Here is a 19,488-nt window from a genome sequence, read left to right as displayed (position 1 = left end):
TGCGGTTCACTTAAGTTATGCATCATGCTCTGTGCAGTTCTGCACGCGTACCCCTGGACCTTTTCGTGTAATGATTAGATCTGATTCCCCACGCTTCAGAAATACTGTACTGTAGTGTTTGTCCCTCCCAAAAATCTGTGATCCCTGTTGTTCAACTCCGCTGCACACACCTGGCCACATATTTCCCTCCAAACCCTGAGCCCCCCTCACAGCATAGATCAACCTCCTCCTGAGAACATTGGTGAATCCTGTTGAGGAAGTAACCCACCACATCGAACAAGTCCCTCCTGTCCCTGAACTGGTCTCACTGCCCAAGATAAAGGCAAAACACTACGGACACTGGAAATCTGTGACAAACACAGAGATTGCTGGTGAAACTCTGCTTCAGAACTGTCACAACAGACTCGAAATGTTAACTCTTTCCCTGTCCGCTGATGCTGCCAGATCCACTAAGCTTCACCCCCATTTTCTGTTTGTTTCAATGCCCAGAAAACGGATGTTGTCCCATCTGCACCATGTTTGTGCATCTGTCTCTACATTACCAGGTTTTAACTTGTGTTCCTGTGCTCTCCAGCAGAAGTAACCTAGAAATTATCAATTTTCTTTTTCAAAAATACCCAGCTTCTAAAGCTCTGACTGCAAACTCTTGTGTCTTTATCTTCAAATGTCATAGTTTCTCACGTGGTCCGTGAATTATGACACTTCCTGGTCTGCCCCCCCAAATCTCCCCTCATGTCCCATCCAGCAATGCCTGGCACCAAGGAAGGAGTAAACCTTATCGACTCATGTTGTCAAATGCAGAAATGTCTCCCTATCCCTTTCTCTGTTTGAATCCCTGTGACTGCTGTATCCTTGGACTTGGCTGTGGCTCCCATACCATCCTTAACCACACAGTGCCATGCACCTCTTTAAGATATGGTGACCCTCACCATATGTGAGGGGGTGGGGAATTCCTGAACGTCTGTCTGTTCAGACCCCGATCGATGACCATCCATTACTTCCCTGTGGATTTAAATGACCACTTCACAGAAAGTTTGAGCCAGGAAGCTACCAGAGTGTGTAGAGATACAGACATGAACTCGCTCACTGTCACACGCACTTATTTGGGCTTCTTCATGCACTCAAACACGCGCAAGCAGTCACACTCCATCTGTATTTCCCACTCCTTCGGGAAAGTTGCCAATGCAATCAAAGACCCCCTTCTCCACCCTGGTTTCTTCCACACTCTTCCATTGGGCAGAGGATAGGTTTAAAAACAAGTACCAACAGATTCCAGAACAGCTTCTTCCCTGCTGTTATCAATGAAGAGCTTATGATCGAAAAGTCGATTCTCCTGCTCCTCGGATGCTGCCTGACTGGCTGTGCTTTTCCAGCACCACACTTTAACTGTGATCTCCCGGCATCTCTAGTCCTCACTTTCTCCTAGTGTGAATGGGCGTCTCATAACAAGAGGGATTGAGTATAGAAGCAACGAGGTTCTTCTGCAGCTGTACAGGGCCCTGGTGAGACCACACCTGGAGTACTGTGTGCAGTTGTGGTCTCCAAATTTGAGGAAAGACATCCTGGCTATTGATGGAGTGCAGCGTAGGTTCACAAGGTCAATTCCTGGAATGGCGGGACTACCTTATGCTGAAAGACTGGAGCGACTGGGTTTGTATACCCTTAAGTTTAGAAGACTGAGAGGGGATCTGATTGAGACATATAAAATTATTAAAGGATTGGACACTCTGGCAGCAGGAAACATGTTTCCGCTGATGAGTGTCGAACCAGAGGACACAGCTTAAAAATACGGGGTAGACCATTTAGGATAGAGATGAGGAGAAACCTCTTCACCCAGAGAGTGGTGGCTGTGTGGAATGCTCTGCCCCAGAGGGCAGTGGAGGCCCAGTCTCTGGATTCATTTAAGAAAGAATTGGATAGAGCTCTCAAGGATAGAGGAATCAAGGGTTATGGAGATAAGGCAGGAACAGGATACTGATTAAGGATGATCAGCCATGATCATATTGAATGGTGGTGCAGGCTCGAAGGGCAGAATGGTCTACTCCTGCACCTATTGTCTATTGCTGTCTATTGTCTATTGTCTCATATATTAGGGTTGATCTTTCTCTGCACCTTCTCTGTGACTGTAACATTATATTCTGCATTCTGTTCTATTACCCTGATGTACTTATGTAAGGTACGGTTTTGCCTGGAAGGCACACAAGGCAATGCTTTTCACTGTAGCTCAGTGCATGTGATAATGAGAGGAGGCAATGACCTAGTGGTACTATCAGTGGACTGTTAATCCAGAGACCCAGGTAATGTTCTGTGGACCTTGGGTTCAAATCTCACCATGGCAGATGATGGAATTTGAATTCAATAAAATTCTGGAATTAAGAATTGAATGATGACTATGAATCCATTGTTGATTGGCAGGAAAAACTGCCATCCTTACCTGGACCCACAGCAATGTGGTAGACTCTTAACTGCCTTCTGGGTAACAAATGCCGGCCTACCCAGCGACACCTTCATCCCATGAATGAACGAAGGAAAAAAAATAAATCAAATCAAATCAAATCAAATCACTCATTCATCTGATCACTTACAGACTGTCCATATTCATACAGGCTTTCACTGCATTTCATACTCCCCAGTTCTCTAAGCCCACCCCACACCAGCTCCTCTGAAGGTTGGGGTAGACTTGATGGGCCGAATGGCCTGCTGTAGAGATTCTATTCTACTCTAGCTATCTCGGTCATGCCGTTCCCTGTAATCAGTCTCGCCTTTCTGTTGGCAGCTATCGGATAATGATGAGAGTGACCTGGACATCTCGTCGATCGAGGAGGTCTCCGAAGAGTTTGTCGCGAAAGCAGCGATCTCGAAGCCAGTGGCAGCGCCGAGGCAAAGTGCCGAGCCATCCATCTCTCAGGGAACCAGCGCCTGGAGCTCGTCCACCAGCAGAGGGGCAGGTTGGTAGCGAGAACTACCTGCATGCTCAACATAGCATTCATCCAAAAGAAACGGACTGGTTTGGGAGGGCTTTTGTTTTACACTTTTGATCGTTTTTACGTCAAAGCGATGTTGTGTTTGTATATTCATTTCTTGAATCTAGGATGTGTAAAAAGATAAGTTTGATATATGTGTGTTTAAAAAAATTGACAACTGTTGAGCATATTTTAAGAAGAATGCCTCACAATAATGGAGTCAGCTGACCCGACCTTGCTAAGCCTCCTCACGTATTCTCGCAGGATACAGAACTTCACTGTCGTGTCTCTCTCCCAGTATCTGCTGAAGGCACTGTTCTAAGTCAGGAACAAATTTCACATTGCCCGCTCCCCTTGATAGTTGATCCAACCAGCGTACATATTGACAGGCTGTTTGACAATGGAAGCTGTCACAGATGCATCCAGTTCCAATTTCACCTGAAAGGCTGGACTCATAGCTATGGGGCTTATCACCAGTCAGGGCTATCTCCTACCTTCTCAGACACTGGGGTATAGCCAGTGTTCGTGCCTGTGTATCTGTGCCCCTCTGCAGGCACAGCGAACAGTGAAATCACTTTCCGTGACTTGAGATTCCAGGGCATTGTAATACCTAAGCAAAACACTGCCACGGCAGGGACAATCTCCTAGTCCTGTTCCTCAGCAGGGGCCATTTGCACTTTACCAGTCATTGGATAGAGCACCGTGGTGGCTCAGTGGTTGGCACTGGTGCCTCATAGCACCAGGGACCCAGGTTTGATTCCACCCTTGGGTGATTGTGTGGAGTTTTCACATTCATAGAATCCCTACAGAGACGAAACAGGCCTTTCGGCCCAACAAGTCCACACCGACCCTCCGAAGAGTAACCCACTCAGACCCATTCCCCTACCCTATATTTCCACCTAACCTACACATCCCTGAACACTATGTGCAAGTTAACATCTTTGGATTGTGGGAGGAAACTAGAGGAAACCCATGCAGACACGGGGAGAATGTGCAAACTCCACACAGTGTGGAGGCTGGAATCAAACCGAGGTCCCTGATGCTATGAGGCAGCAGCGCTAACCACTGAGCCACTGTGCCGCCCCAATGACTCACCAAGTCTGTGTAGGTTTCCTCCCACAGTCCAAAGGTGTGCAGGTAAGGTGGGTTAGTTTTGGGAAATGCAGGGTTACAGGAACAGGGTTGGATAGGGGTCTGGGTGGGGTGCCCTTTGGCGGGTGGGTGTGGATGGCCTGTTTCTGCACTGCAGGGATTATATACAGCACACTATAGTCAAAATGCGAGGGAAGATTCACACAGTCACTTTAAACTGATTTGATAGCCCATGCATCACCTATACTTTACCATGTTTTAGGGGATTAACTGATTGGAACCTCTCTGTGTAATGAGCTGAGTCTATTGTCATCTGTTTGTACTGTGTTGTGTTTGAAGGGGAGAGGAGTATTTGCTGCTCGTTGTATTTTATCTACAAATGTTTTTTGAAAAATCGAGTAGATTCATTGATGTCCATGAGGGGGTGCACTACAAGGGAGTACAGGTGAGAGAATGATCCCTGCTCTATTAGAGTCGACTTTACCAGCAGCATTTCCTTTGAGTGTGGCTCTCTTCGGGAATTCCTGCATTTACTGTTGTCTTTATTCCAAATTGTATCTTGTTGTCCTATTGTGTGAAACAGAATAAACAGATTGCTTCTTCAGCACCTTTTATTACTGCTTCATGTGCTTTGAAAGTACCTTTAAGAAGTTGTGTGCATTTGCTCGGTTGCTGTTCATTGCCAGTGGTATGTCTATCCTTTTGGAATTAATTCTTTCATGGGATGTGGGTGTCACTGGCAAGACCAGCATTTGTTGCCTGTTCCTTATACGCCTTGAACTCAGTGACCTGTTACGACCTTTTCAGAGGTTCGTTCAGAGTCAGTTCATCACTGTGTAGTCTGGTGTCACAGGTAGACCAGACTAAATAAAGATCTGAGTGAACTGATGGGTTATTACAACAATTGGTGATCGTTTTCACAGTCACTATTACTGAGACTAGCCTTATACTCTGACTTTTGAATGAATTGAATTCAAATGGCACCAACTGCTATGGTGAGATTTGAACCCATGTCTGGGCCCCTAGATTGCTCGCCCAATTATGTTATTATTAGGCCACCATTTCTCTAAAAGCAGTCAATAATGGAGCTACATCAACGTTTCAAGTCTTAAAATGGCAGCATCTTTCACATGGGGAGCTGTGCCTGAAAGATATGAAATGTTGTCCATAGGGTTTTTGCACTCACTGGTATCTACACCCATGTTGTCAGTATGTTCATTCCACAATGTTGGCCAATCCCTGGAGATGGCCATGCTATGATTTTTTATTTTGTCAGTCATAATAAGAAACAGGTAAACTATTTGTTCTACACAGACTGGCGAGAACTTACCTTTGACTATGTCAATGTACAATGGTGCCAAACGGGTCACCAATTCTACATAAAAAAAGCCCGAAAGAATTGCGGATACTGGAAATCAGAAACCAAAACAGAAATTGATGGAAAATCTCAGCAGGTCTGGCAGTGTCTGTGGAGAAGAATGGGAGTTAATGTCTTGGGTCCAATGACCCTTGTTCTGAACTCATGATAGCCAGGAAAGAGTTGCTTTTTATGTAGAATGTGGAATTGGAGGGTGGGGTGGGGTAAGGAGTAAACAATATGTTGAAATAGAGCCCAAAGAGGGAGAAGAACAGTTGAACAGGCAAAGGAATGGATAATGATTAGCCGAGGAGAATGAATAGCCACTAATGAGCACCATTAGGGGCTTCCCATAGCTTGTGTGTAATAGCAGCCCATGTGATAACAAGCCCTGGTGTGTGTGGGTTGGGGTAAGGACATGGGGAAAGTTGTCTCAAACCATAAAATTGTTGATATTGAGTCCAGAAAGCTGTAGAGTTCCTAAGCAGAAAGCAAGGTGCTGTTCTTCCAGCTAGTACTGAGCTTCATTGGAGCACTGCAGTAAGCCTGAGACAGAGATATTGACCGGGGAACAACGTAGTGTGGCAGGCAGTTGGAAGCTCAGTGTGATTTTTGTGGGCCAAGCGTAGGTGTTCTGTGAAGCAGTCACCCAGTCTATGCTTCGTCTCTCCAATGTAGAGGAGACCACATTTTGAGCATTGAATGCAGTAGACCATATTGAGAGAAGTGCTGGTAAAGCGCTGCTTCACTTGGAAGGTGTGTTTGAGTCATTGGATTCCTAGGAGGGAGGAAGCAAATGAACAGGTGCTATACCTTCTGAGGTTGCAGGGGAAGGAACTGTGGATCTGTGGGTGGTGGGATGTTGGGAGTGAAGGAGCAGTGGACCAGGGTATCCCGAAGGGAACGGTCTTTGCAGAGGGCTGACAAAGGAGGGGAGGGGAATATGTGGCTGGTGGTGGCATACCACTGGAAGTGACAGAAATGGCAGCTAATGATCTCTGGATGTGGATGCTGGTGGGATGGTAGGTGAGGACCAGGGGGACCCTATCACTGTTGCATAAGGGAAGAAAGAGGGTGAGGGCCAAGTGCAGGAGATGGGTTGGACCCAGCTATGGGCTCTATCAACAACAGTGTTAGGGAATCCTTGGTTAATGAAGAAGCTGAACATTTTGGAGGCTCCCTTGTCAAAGTTGGCATCATCAGAATAGATGTGACGGAGAGGGAGGAACTGGGAGAGTGGAATGTGATCTTGACAGGAAGCAGGGTTTGATGATGTGTAATCAAGGTAACTGTGAGAGTCGGTTGGCTTGTAATGGGTATTGGTGGCCAGCGAATCCCCAGAAATGGAAACAGAGATGTCAGTGAAGGGAAGGGAGGAGTTAGAGATGAAGCTATTGAAGGTGATAGCACGGTGGAAATTGGAAGTGAAATTTCCAATTCTGGATAGGCCAGAAGCTGCCCTGATGAAACCGTTGAATTACCGCAGAAAAAGTTGTGGGTGGGGTTCAGATTAGGACTGGAATAAGAAATGTTCCATGTACCCTGCAGAGAGACAGGCGTAACTGGGGGCCGGTGAGGGTACCCATGGCCACCCCCTCTGCCCTGAAGGAAATGAGAGGAGTAAAAACGAAGTTGTTCAGAGTTAGGATGAGCTTAGCCAGGCTGAGGAGGCTGGGGGGAGATGGGATGGTTCAGGCATTTGTTCCAGGGAGAAGCAGAGAGCCCTGAGACCATCTTGATGGGCGTGTACAGGGATTGCAGGTCCATGGTAAAGAGGAGGCGGCTGGAGCCCACAAACTGGAAATTCTGAAACTGATGTAAAGCATCAGAGGAATCGTGGATGTAAGTGAGAAGGGGCTGGACACGCGGAGATGAGTTCTGTGGGGCAGGAGCAGGCAGAAACAATGGGCCTGCTGAGGCAGTCCTGTTTGCGGGTTTTGGGAAGGAGATAGAAGCGAGCTGTGTGGGGCTGGGGTCCATCAACTTGCAGGCAGTGGAGGGGGAGATCGCTGGACAAAATTAGATACATGGTGAAAATGAGGACTGCAGATGCTGGAGATCAGAGTCAAGATTAGACTGGTGCTGGAAAAGCACAGCAGGTCAGGCAGCATCCGAGGAGCAGGAAAATCGACGTTTTGGGCAAAAGCCCTTCATCAGGAATGAGGCCAATTAGATATGTGACCATTGTGGACACAATGGCCAATTCTCCAGTTTGGCTGATTCTCCATGGCTCACTCTGTAGGACATTGGGCATGTTAACAGTGGAAGACTAATTTGGTTTTGCCCCTATGATACTATCATCTGCAGGTTAAAATGTATCCCTGGACATTAACTGAGAAAACACTATTTAGCCTCAAACTCCACTGTCCCAGTACTGTCTTCCTTTTTATGTTGGGAGGTTCTCATTAACCATGCCCTGCTCAGAACTCTGTCTTGTTGTTGGTGTCCCTGTCAACTGCTGACCTGACTGACCATGCATTATGTCCATGTCCTGTGCATTCCATCTCCTGAGCTAAAATTCTACATGAACTGTTTAATCGATAAAGACAACTTGAAAGAAATGTTATTCATTCATACTCCAAAAAGCCCCAGCCTGCAGCTCCTAATAGCATAATCCGTCTCCTTCCCATCCCTTTCCTGTGACCCCACTCATTGTCTTGTTTCCCATGGGTTACTGGGTCATTTATGGATGGGCCTATTTATCCCCGTCTCTGTCTCTATAACAGTCCACAGAGATGGCTGGCAGGAGGCAGTGTGGAGTTTGTTGACCCTCTCTGACAACCTGTTCTGCTCATCTATTGACATTTTCATCCCTCCTGCACTACTGCTTAACATCAGGAGACCTACCAGATGATCGACACCTTCATCTTAGGTGCTTTGGGACTATCAGTGGGAAACACGGGAAGGAATCCTTTATTGTCTCACTCCCTTCTGCCCAGGGTACCCATGTGGTTGGGTGACTGTGTGGCTTGTTTCACATTGGGAATCCTGATACTGAACTTAGTCCATATTAACTTGACCTATGCTTCACATGCAACCCTAAGCTCAAAGCATTGGCTGTTGTTTGAGGACAAGATGTTATCAGTGCTGTCCTCACCTCGCTCAAAATGAGTGTGACTGGGGAGAGTCAGGAACCGTGGCCAATTATCCTTTTTATATTCTCTCTACCCACCCCCCCACTCCACCTGGTTATTGGCAGCCTGGGCAAACTTCAGTTCCTGTCCCAACTGAGGACGTGTAATTTAGCTCAGGCCTGAGACCTCCCTGGTTTGATATGATCGAGTACCACACTTGCCAATCCTTTTATCAGCTGTGATAGCAGACCTTTCCCTGTTCACTGTGGGCAAGCCTCAATTTCAAGTATTAGTTCATCATAGATTCTGAGATAAGGCCCTTCGGCCATTGTGCCTGTGCTGGCTATCAAACTGCTCTAGTTCCATTTTTCAGCATTTGAGAACAGAGTTCTTCAGGTTAACTGAAGGTCACCTCAGCAGGAATCGTGTAGCCAGACACCCATATTTGGAAAGTGCATAATTCCGATGTCCTGATGAATAAGGCTTTTAATGACCTTCTCTCAGGCAAAAAGGAGGCAAAGTGTGAATGTTTATTGATAACAAAATCTCAGCGCTTGCTAAGTCACAGCTACCACTTCCCCATTCACTCTACACATCCCTTCATATCAGATTGGAAACGTCCTGTTTGCATAGTACCATAGAGATGCTTCCTCTCTGTCCAGTTAATTGCATTAATACATTAATTAATTAACTAATACACGGAGCTCAACTTGTGTCTCACTCTGTCCTGTGCTGCCCTGGTCTCTGACTGAATTCCTTCAGGCCTGTACAATAACAAACAAGCAAATATACTTGAGCCATACACAAGTAGGTATCTATATCAGTCTGTCCAGAGCTCTGACACACCCTGGCCAGAGAGTGATTAATATTCGCTTGGGTGTGACACATAGAGAAACCACACACTAGTCCGTTTAACACCCTTTCTGAAATGTTTGCATTGCTTGGCACAGAAACAAAAGAGGCAATCCTTTTATCTAATCTCAATATCTCCTCAGAGGCTGGAACCTCCTGGTTCCGGTTGATAATCAGCAGACCTGCTTTAAAGATTCAGTGAGGCCCTGTGGGATTTTTTTTAATGAGGTGGGTTTGCGTCGCTTCACTTCTGTGAGCAGTTAAAGGTTGTTGCCTTGCCTCCTTCACCCACATCTCAGGGTTGCTGATTACTGGGTCAGCATGAATTGGCCATCCCTAACTGCCCTGGAGGAGTTGACAATGAGCTGCCTCCTTGAACCGCAGTTAGAGACAAAAAAAACCCTGTCGATGCTGGAATCCAAGGTTGACAAGCAGGAGGCTGGAAGAACACATCAAGCCAGGCAGCATCAGGAGGTGGAGAAGTTGATGTTTCGGGTGTAACCCTTCTTCAGAAGTGTGTGTGTGTGTGTGTGTGTGTGTGTGTGTGTGTGTGTGTGTGTGTGTGTGTGTGTGTAGCTGCAGATAAAGGGGGGGGGGGGGGGGGGTGGTGGGAGCAGGGTGGTGAAGTGGGGCTAGGTGAAGACAGGTTGAGAGTGCGACCTGATTAGTCAATGGGAGGAATGAATCTGGTTGGTGGCTATGAGGGGTGGAAAGGAGGGGGATGGGAATGGAGGCTATTTGAAATTGGAGAACTCAATGTTGAGTCCTTCGGGCTGTAGGCTGCCCAGGCGGATGATGAGGTGGTGTTCTTCCAATTTGCAGTTGAACCACAGCAGCCCTTGGTATGTTGGGATCCCCCACAGAGTGGTCAGAGAGGGAGTTTCAGGATTTTGACCCAGTGAAATGAAAGAATAGTGACATATTTCCAAATAGGTCAGGATGGAGGAGTGATTTAGTACAGAAGCTGGAATCTGTACTGAAAACAACAAATGCTGGAGGTTACAGTGGAACAGGCAGCCTCCATGGAGAGAGAGAGCGAGCTAACATTTCGAGTTGGGATGACTCTTCTTCAGAGCTGAAATGAAATGTGGAGGGGATAGCATGGTGGGGCTGGAAGGATGGTGGAGAAAGGATGTTGATAGTTCAGATTATGTGATCAGAATATGAGAATGGCAGAACAGTGGTGTTTAACTGTCAGACTGGAAAGAACAGACAGTCCCACTGGGATGAGGGGAGAGAGGACATGGTGACAGAGAATGTAACAAGTAAAACTGAAAGAAAGGAAAGGAATGGAAGTGGGTTCACAATTTGAAGGTGTTAAACTCAATATGAAGTTCAGAATGTTGTAAAGTGCCTAGTCTGAAGGTGAGATGTTCTTCCTCCATTTTGTGCTGTGATTCACTGGAGCACTGCTGCATGCCAAGGACAGACATGTGGGCATGCGACAGGAAGCTGTGTTAAAATGACCAATTACAGGAAGTTCAGGTTCATGTTTGTGCACAGACTGGAGGTGCTCCACAAAGCAATCACCCAGTCTGTGTTGGGTGCCTCCAGTGTAGAGTATGCCCACACTGGGTGCAGTGAATACAATACACAAGACTGGAGGAGGTACAGGTGAAATGCTGCTTCACCTGGAAAGACCTTGGATGGTGACCAGGGAGGAGGGGAAGGGGTAGGTATTACACCTTCTGCAGTTACATGGGAAGGTGCTGTGGGAAGCAGGAGTGGTGTTGACGGTCCTGGAATAAACTAGGTTTTCCTGGAGAGAATGGTCCCTGCGGAATGCAGACCGGGGAGTGAGGGAAAGCTGTGTTTGGTGGTGGTGGTGTTCTGCAGGAGTTGTCTGAAATGGCGAAGAATGATCCTTTGAATGTGGACACTGGTGGGATGCAAAGTGAGGACAAGGGGAACCCAATCATGTTTTTGAGTGATGGGCAGGGATAAGGGTGATAGGTCAGATGGGGTTGAAGGCCCTGTTAACCACAGTGGGTGGGAAACCACAGTTATGGAAGAAGCCAATCCTCTCAGCAGCATTGTTTTGGAAGTTGGCATCATCTGAACAGATGCAATGTAGGTGACTGGGAGAATGCAGGACATGGGGTGTGAGGAGTGTAGTGAAAGGAGCTATGGGAGACAGTGGCTTTGTAGTGGATGGCAGTGGATAGTTTATTCCCTGAAATGGAGACAAAGGGGTCAAGGAAAGAAACGGAAGTGTCAGGATGGTGTGGGGTCAGGGGGGAGTTTTGTGTATGGATGGTGGTGGCTGCAGGTCGAGGAGATGATGCTGAAGGAGCCGTGACAAGTTATTGCAGTACATATGGTGGATGAACACAATGCTGCCCTGTGTGATGGTGATCGGGATAGTGAATAAGCTGGTGTGCCCACCAAGAGGGCTCCTCTGGCCTGGATTGCCACAGGTCAACAATGCTAGATATGCAGGTCTCTAAGTCTAAACCAAGACAGCTTTAGAGTTACCTGAGAGCAGGTAATGCTCATTTTAGGTTGTACTTAAGAGTTGGATCTTCACCAGCACCATAAAGCTTTTAGAGGGAAGTGAGGGCTGGAGTGCATTAGCTCCCTCTCCAACATGTCACACATAGACAGGGTGGTGAAGAAGGTGTTTAGCACTCTTGCCTTCATTGTTCAGAGCATCGATGTCATGTTACGGCTGTACAAGACATTGATAAGACATTTTGAGTACTGCATACAATTCTGGTTGCCCTTCTATAGGAAGGATATCTTTAAACTGGAAAGGATGCAAAAAAAATGACAAGAATGTTACTGGGACTGCAGGATTTGATTTATTAGGAGAGGCTGGATAGCCTGGACTTTTCTCTCTGGCGCGTTGGAGGCTAAGGGGTGACCTTATAGAGGTTTATAAGATCATGAGAGGCAAAGCTAAGGTGAGTAGCTGAGATCTTTTCCCCAGGGTAGGGGAGTCCAAAACTGGAGAGCGTAGGTTTGAGGTGAGAGGAGAATGATTTATAAGGGATTTGAGGGGCAACTTTTCATTTGAGGGTGGCGTGTATATGGAACAAACTTCCAGAGGATGGGTACAATTACAACATTTAAAAGACATTTGGACAGGTAGATGGACAGGAAAGGTTTAGACAGACATGGGCGAAATGCGGGCAAATGGGACTAGTTCAGTTTAGGAAACGTGATCAGCATGGATGAGTTGGGCTGAAGGGCCTGTTTCTGTGCTGCATGAATCTATGAATTTATAACTTTATTTTGATTTATTTGCCTCACCCCCTTGCTTTCCCTCCTTGTTGATTTTTGTTTTAGTTATTGTTGTGCTGCAGCAGGCAGTGTTGTTTGTTTATTAAATGGAGGGTTTCTTTATGTTAAAAAAAAAGAGGTGTGCTTTTCAAAGTAGCTATCAGTAGGTAGGCAGTGGGCCAAGGAGTGGATTATAGTTCTGGGACACCAGACTCTGATTCACATTTATATCCATACCAGGGTGTCCTTGGAGAGGGAGCATGTGGTGCCCAGTGTAACTCTTGAGGCATTTTGGAACAGGTTGGCACCGCAGGGGGCTGTGGAAATGCACCATTTCCTCCACCAACACCCGTACCACCCTCTGTGTGAAAACGTTGCCCCGTAAGTCTCTTTTATATCTTTCCCCTCTCACCCTAAACCTATACCCTCTAGTTCTGGACTCCCCAACCCCAGGGAAAAGACTTTGCCTATTTACCCTATCCATGCCCCTCATAATTTTGTAAACGTCTATAATGTTACCCCTCAGCCTCCGACGCTCCAGGGAAAACAGCCCCAGCCTGTTCAGCCTCTCCCTAAAGCTCAAATCCTCCAACCCTGGCAACATCCTCGTAAATCTTTTCTGAACCCTTTCAAGTTTCACAACATCTTTCTGATAGGAAGGAGACCAGAATTGCATGCAATATTCCAACAGTGGCCTAACCAATGTCCTATAAGTCCCAACTCCTGTACTCAATACTCTGACCAATAAAGGAAAGCATACCAAACGCCGCCTTCACTATTCTGTCTATCTGCGACTCCACTTTCAAGGAGCTATGAACCTGCACTCCAAGGTCTCTTTGTTCAGCAACACTCCCCAGGACCTTACCATGAAGTGTATAAGTCCTGCTAAGACTTGCTTTCCCAAAATGCCGCACCTTGCATTTATCTGAATTAAACTCCATCTGCCACTTCTCAGCCCATTGGCCCATCTGGTCAAGATCTTGTTGTAATCTGAGGTAACCCTCTTCGCTGTCCACCACACCTCCATTTGTGGTGTCATCTGCAAACTTACTAACTGTACCTCTTATGCTCGCATCCAAATCATTTATGTAAATGACAAACAGTAGAGGACCCAGCACCGATCCTTGTGGCACTCCACTGGTCACAGGTCTCCAGTCTGAAAAACAACCCTCCACCACCACCCTCTGTCTTCTACATTTCAGCCAGTTCTGTATCCAAATGGCTAGTTCTCCCTGTATTCTGTGAGATCTAACCTTGCTAATCAGTCTCCCATGGGGAACATTGTTGAACACCTTACTGAAGTCCATATAGATCACATCTACTGCTCTGCCCTCATCAGTCTTCTTTGTTACTTCCTGAAAAAACTCAATCAAGTTTGTGAGACATGATTTCCCACACACAAAGTCATGTTGACTATCCCGAATCAGTTCTTGCCTTTCCAAATACATGTACATCCTGTCCCTCAGGATTCTCTCCAACAACTTGCCCACCATTGACATCAAGGCTCACTGCTCTATAGTTCCCTGGCTTGTCCTTACCACCCTTCTTAAACAGTGACACCACGTCCGCTAACCTCCAGTCTCCCAGCACCTCACCTGTGACTATCGATGATACAAATATCTCAGCAAGAGGTCCTGATGAAGGGCTTTTGCCCAAAACATTGATTTTGCTGCTCCTTGGATGCTGCCTGAACTGCTGTGCTCTTCCAGCACGACTAATCCAGATCCTAGATGCTGAGAGGGGTCAGGATAAATCATCATTGGAGAAATCTAGAACTAAGTTTTGCAGTTTCAAAGTAAAGGGACTCTCATTTAAGATGGAGACCAGGAGGAATTTCTTTTCCAAAGGTTATGAAGCATTGGAATTCTCTATTTCTGTGGGCTGTGACTGGGCCAGTGAATGCATTCAAGGTTGAGTTGGACAGATCTTTGATCAACAAGAGAGTCCAATGTTGTAGGAAAGTGAAGTTAAGGACATGATTGAATCAGCCTTCTGTCTTGTGAGATGAGGGCTTACACAGTGGTGGTCAACTCCATGTGAAGAAATAAAATACAGCATGGATGCTGTAAATCTGAAACACAAAAAAAATTGCAAGAGAAACTCAGCAGAACTGGTATCATCTGTGAAGAGAATGGATCATTGGAGGTGTTTTTTAACAGGGTAGAAATGTCACTTGTCTTTAAGGTAAAGGGGTAAGTTTAAAGAAGATGTGAGAGGCACATTTTTAACACAGAGGGCGGTCAAGAGGAGTCAAGAGGAGGTGATGGAGGTGGATGCAATAGCAACATTTAAGAGACATCTTGACAGATATATGAATAGGCAGGGAATATTGGAATACAGACTGCGCAGAGGCAAAATAACTTTAGTTTAGTAAAACGTGTATCGGCGCAGACTTGGTGGGCCAAAGGGCCTATTCCTGTGCTGTTTTGTTTTTCGTTCCGAAGAAAGGGTCCACCTCACTCGAAACATTAGATCCGTTTTTGTCTGCCCAGATCGAGGCAGATCTGCTGAGTTTCTCCAGCTATTTCTGGGATTTTTCCCTTGTGAAGTATTGCCAGGTTTGGTTAGGCCCCACTCCTGCATGATGGTCTCTGCTGCTTTCACGTCGAGTGTGATTGGTGGACTGCGAAGCTGTCAGATTCGCTGACCTCTGTTTCATCTGGACCCTCTTCCAGGCCAGCTCAGCTTTCTACTTCAACACAGGACAGTTTAAATGTTGAAAGAATTGCTTAAGTTATAGAGTCATGTAGAAGTACAACATGGAAACAGACTCTTTGGTCCAACTCGTCCATGCCGACCAGATATCCTAAATTAATCTAGTCCCATTTGCCAGCACCCGGTCCATATCCCTCTAAACCCTTCCTATTCATATACCCATCTAGATGCCTTTTAAATGTTGTAATTGTACCAGCCTCCACCACACCCTCTGGCAGCTCATTCCATACATGTATCACCCTTTGTGTGAAAAAGTTTCCCCTTAGGTCCATTTTATATCTTTCCCCCTCACCCTAAACCTGTGCCCTCTAGTTTTGGACTCCCCCATCCCAGGGAAAAGACCTTGTCTATTTACCCTATCCAATATCCTCATGATTTTATAAACCTCATCAAACACAAAATTTGTCATTAAACCTTTTCCGACTCACAACCTTATCACAGACCTTCCTTTTCGCTCTTCCCAAGCCTGGTTAAAATCTGTCACATTGTCTTGTTCTGCCAAATGACATGGACTACAGATGCTATCAGATACGCTGAGCATTTCCAGTATTTTCTGTTCTAATGACACTCAAAAACACTTCGGCTTTATTTTCCAGTCACCTCCATTAAATGCGACACTTTTATTTTTATTTTAAGAAAGAAAACCTCTAAGTGTTACTGAATACAAAGTCAAAGAGCCAAACACAGCACAGATTCAGACAAATTGACAGGGGTAATGAGTGCCGTCAGCTCATGTGGTTATGGTAACCGAGAGATTCAGTCCCATTCTGAAACAGAATACAAACCAAGCTGGGTAAGTCATGGATTGGCAGCTGGAAATTTGCCAATTATTGTCAGAACCCCAGCAGTTTCCCCAGAGTTCTTCAGGGGAGCGAATCCATCTGGCCCGCCCTCTCTCTTGACTCTATTTCCACCTATGTAATTACACTTCAGTTCAAGTCTTAATCCTTTCAAAGAAAACAACGGACAAACAATGAATGCAACTTGGCCAGTCTTACGCACATCTGTAGCATATCACAAATTGTTTACCCTGTGAGGGTTTGCTGATTAAACAGGTTTATCTTCGAGCCCCACAGCTGTTACAGTCTATGAATAGGAGCCCTATTATTCACCGTTTAGGAATTAAAGTGAAACTCAAACTATACGCCATGCTTCATTTAGTAGTGCGTAACCACTGTCCTGCTCTGCCATTCATTCTGCATGGCTACCTAACATGATGCCTTGACTTGGCTTTGTAAATGAGAGTCCTGTGTTCAAAAGGGTAAGCTCTAGAGAGCTGGGTGATGGAGAGCTGGGTGATGGAGAGCTGGGTGATGGAGAGCTGGGTGATGCCATGGTTTAGATAGAAGCAACTGGATTCAAATCTAACCCACATTGATGTGACAAAAATCTTCGTTGCCTTCTCATGATAAAAACCCAACATGGAAGGAATCGGACCTTGTTACTCCAGTGCCCACTGGATGTGAGTTCACAGCTGTATTTAGTCAATGTTTAAAAAGCTGATACAAGATGTGTGGTTAGGCCAGTGTTCACAGCCTACCTCTGAGTACCCTGGAGAAGGTGATGCTCTGTTGAGCCACTACAGTCCATGTGGTGAATGGACAGCCACAATGCTGTTAGGGAGATAGTGAAGGAATGGTCTTGTAGTTCCAAGTCAGGGTGTTCTCTTGTGAAAAATAAAGTGAGGTACTTCTGTTTGGTTGGAGTTATATTTAATCAAAGAAAATAATAAGAATATGAACTTATTTGGTAACTGCACCATTTTTAATTCCATCAGGTCAGAGACATAGATTCCATGAGAAAATAAAATCAGTAAGTGAGGTGTGTAACATGAGATGTAAAAATATCATGTATTTTATGTCACCTTCTGAAACATTGAGCTGGATCTTTCCCCTTGAGGATGGTAGCTCAAGTTGGAATATCTCTGGACTGGGCAGAATTGCCACTGTTTAAAGGGGTCCGTCAGACTCAGTTTTTAACGACAGGATTCCAGTCTCCACTGATCTTGGAGGTAGGTTGTGAGTGGAGACTGGGATGGGGGAGTGGAAAAGTGGCTGGTTAGAAGGCCCATCTTCTAGTACTCAGAGTCTCAGTCCAGGTTGTTTTAAAAGCTGCTAGGCTGTTTATCCCTCACTCCTCTTTACATCATCCCCCTCCTTCATCCCCCCCCCCCCCCCCCCCCCCCCCCCCCCCCCCCCGACCAAATTGTGGCTCTTATACACCCCCAAACGGCCTGTCTATATCACCTCATTCTCCGTACACTTACCCCCGTGCCAATTCATGCCACCTTCATAGCTCATCACCAAGTATACATCATATACAGGACTCAGGAACCATGTGGAAATGAAAGAATTAAAAATTCGAGCACTCTGATACAATTCTCTCTAATGCACACTTGATAGTAGAAAAAAACATCCATTCATGAAACCCATTTGAAGCTTTTAAATCTCCTGAAATGTCCAATCTCATATAAAAAATGCTGAAGACTTCTGCTGTCAGGAGTGGTTGTGACCCTACCCGTGGACTGAGAGAGCCTGGTTCAACTCCCATCAGCTCCAGAGGTGTGTAATAACATCTCTGAACCCGTTTGATTAGAAAGAAAAGGCTAAACAAAAAAGAAACAAGCTTCTTCTCAAAAGCCGCAAAGCTTTTAATCATTTAAGTGGCCAATAAAATTGTGAACTTAGAATCTCCTGCTGAGATAATTCTACCTTTTGAAGCCTCATCAAGCATTCATAATGATGTCATAATACCTCTTATGAAATGTCAGCGAGAGGAAACTCTTGGGCAGATGGTAATGTTTCCCCCCTCCAACCTACGCCTTGTTAAACAAAAGCACTTTGTTAAATTGTGTTATTCTTGATTCTCAATGAAAGCTTAAACCTGCTTTTATTTCAAATTTCAACAGGAGATTTGAAAATAAAACTTTAAATCATGATGCTTAAACAGACTTTATCTGCCCTTCAAGAGTGTCCATGTCCCCTTGTTGAACTCATAACTCCCACACTGTGGGTTAAAGTGGAGAGCTTGGAGAAGCCACATTACAATCTGACTGACCTCAGAACAGAGTTCAGTTGACCCTGTAGGGTTTGAGATTCCCCCCGCGTTGTATATTATTCTCAGCTCCTTAACAGCGAAAAAAAAATCAGTTCTGGCGGAAGTGGGATTGGGATTTTGGCATCTTTAAAGGTCTGCAGGGCTTTCCTGACTCCAAAAGAATCTGGCTCATTGTGGATGTTTCAGGAAACTTTTGCCTAACATTTATACATAAGAATAAAAAAAAACGTTCACAACAGTTACTTAAAAAAAAACCCACAAGGCGCAAACCTTCTACTGAACCGCAAGAGTGAGATTGTGAAACATTCCTGGTGCATGACTTTGTCGCAGAGAAATTAAATAGTAAACAGTAATGAAATAATCTATCAATCCTTGTGCTAACCAGGTGAAAGAGAATGAAGGGAGAGCTGATTGATAAGCTGTGCAATTAAGCCATGTTGGCAACACCCTCTTAAAGCTGGTGTTTTGATTTAAAAAGGCACCGGGAATAGTGCAGTCACTCCCAGGAATGATGTCCTCTGCTTGTATTATGATGCAAAGTGATCTTCTCCACTTGTTCCCTCGACTGCCATTCACATTAATATTCTTGCTCCTTCTCCCGATCTCCACTGTTACCTACTTTCATTGGCACCTACCATGTCAGTCTGGCCTTGACACCTTGCTTCAGTACAACAGGAGGTGAGCGGGGGGAGGTGTAACTGAAGTCAACATCAGATGAATGCGGAGATTGGGAAGGAGTTTGAGCTAGAAGTGAAGTGGATTTGGGAAAGGGGGAATCTGGGAGATGGTAAGACAGGAAGATCTTGGAAACATGGAGAGGGATGCAAAAAAAAAATCCTTTGCATCAACTTGAGGCAAATGCTATGTTAGGAACGTGACTGAGTCTGGAGTTGACATTCAGACTTCACAGCTTCTCTGTCCTTGTACCTCGTGTATGGGAAACACTGAAGAAAAAAGTAGAGGAGGACCTTCATGTTCTCTGTTGTCTTCCATGATTGCTAAGTGAGCGTGCCAGCTTGGAAAGATTATCTGCCAATGAAACCTTTCAGAGTTCCCACCTCCCTCCAGCTCAGCCTGCTGCCACAATCCAGACTGAGAATTGGGAGCGTTTGGTCTAATAATACCAGCCCTTTGGGATAGAACATTGTAACCCATC

At 45.6% G+C, this 19,488-nt stretch overlaps 1 protein-coding gene across 1 annotated transcript in view; it reads left to right on the top strand.

Moving 5' to 3' along the window:
* Positions 1-19,488, top strand: part of dzip1l (DAZ interacting zinc finger protein 1-like) — a 217,452-nt gene that overhangs the window by 136,982 nt on the left and 60,982 nt on the right. Inside the window, exon 17 of the mRNA XM_060834975.1 lies at positions 2,777-2,948. Within this exon, the coding sequence (XP_060690958.1) occupies positions 2,777-2,948 (172 nt within the window). The remainder of the gene's footprint in view (positions 1-2,776; positions 2,949-19,488) is intronic.

Source organism: Hemiscyllium ocellatum, chromosome 13, assembly GCF_020745735.1.
Source record: "Hemiscyllium ocellatum isolate sHemOce1 chromosome 13, sHemOce1.pat.X.cur, whole genome shotgun sequence".
Classification (NCBI taxonomy): Eukaryota; Metazoa; Chordata; class Chondrichthyes; order Orectolobiformes; family Hemiscylliidae; genus Hemiscyllium; species Hemiscyllium ocellatum.
Note: the sequence above shows the minus strand (reverse complement) of the source record. Positions and strands in the feature narration are given on the sequence as shown.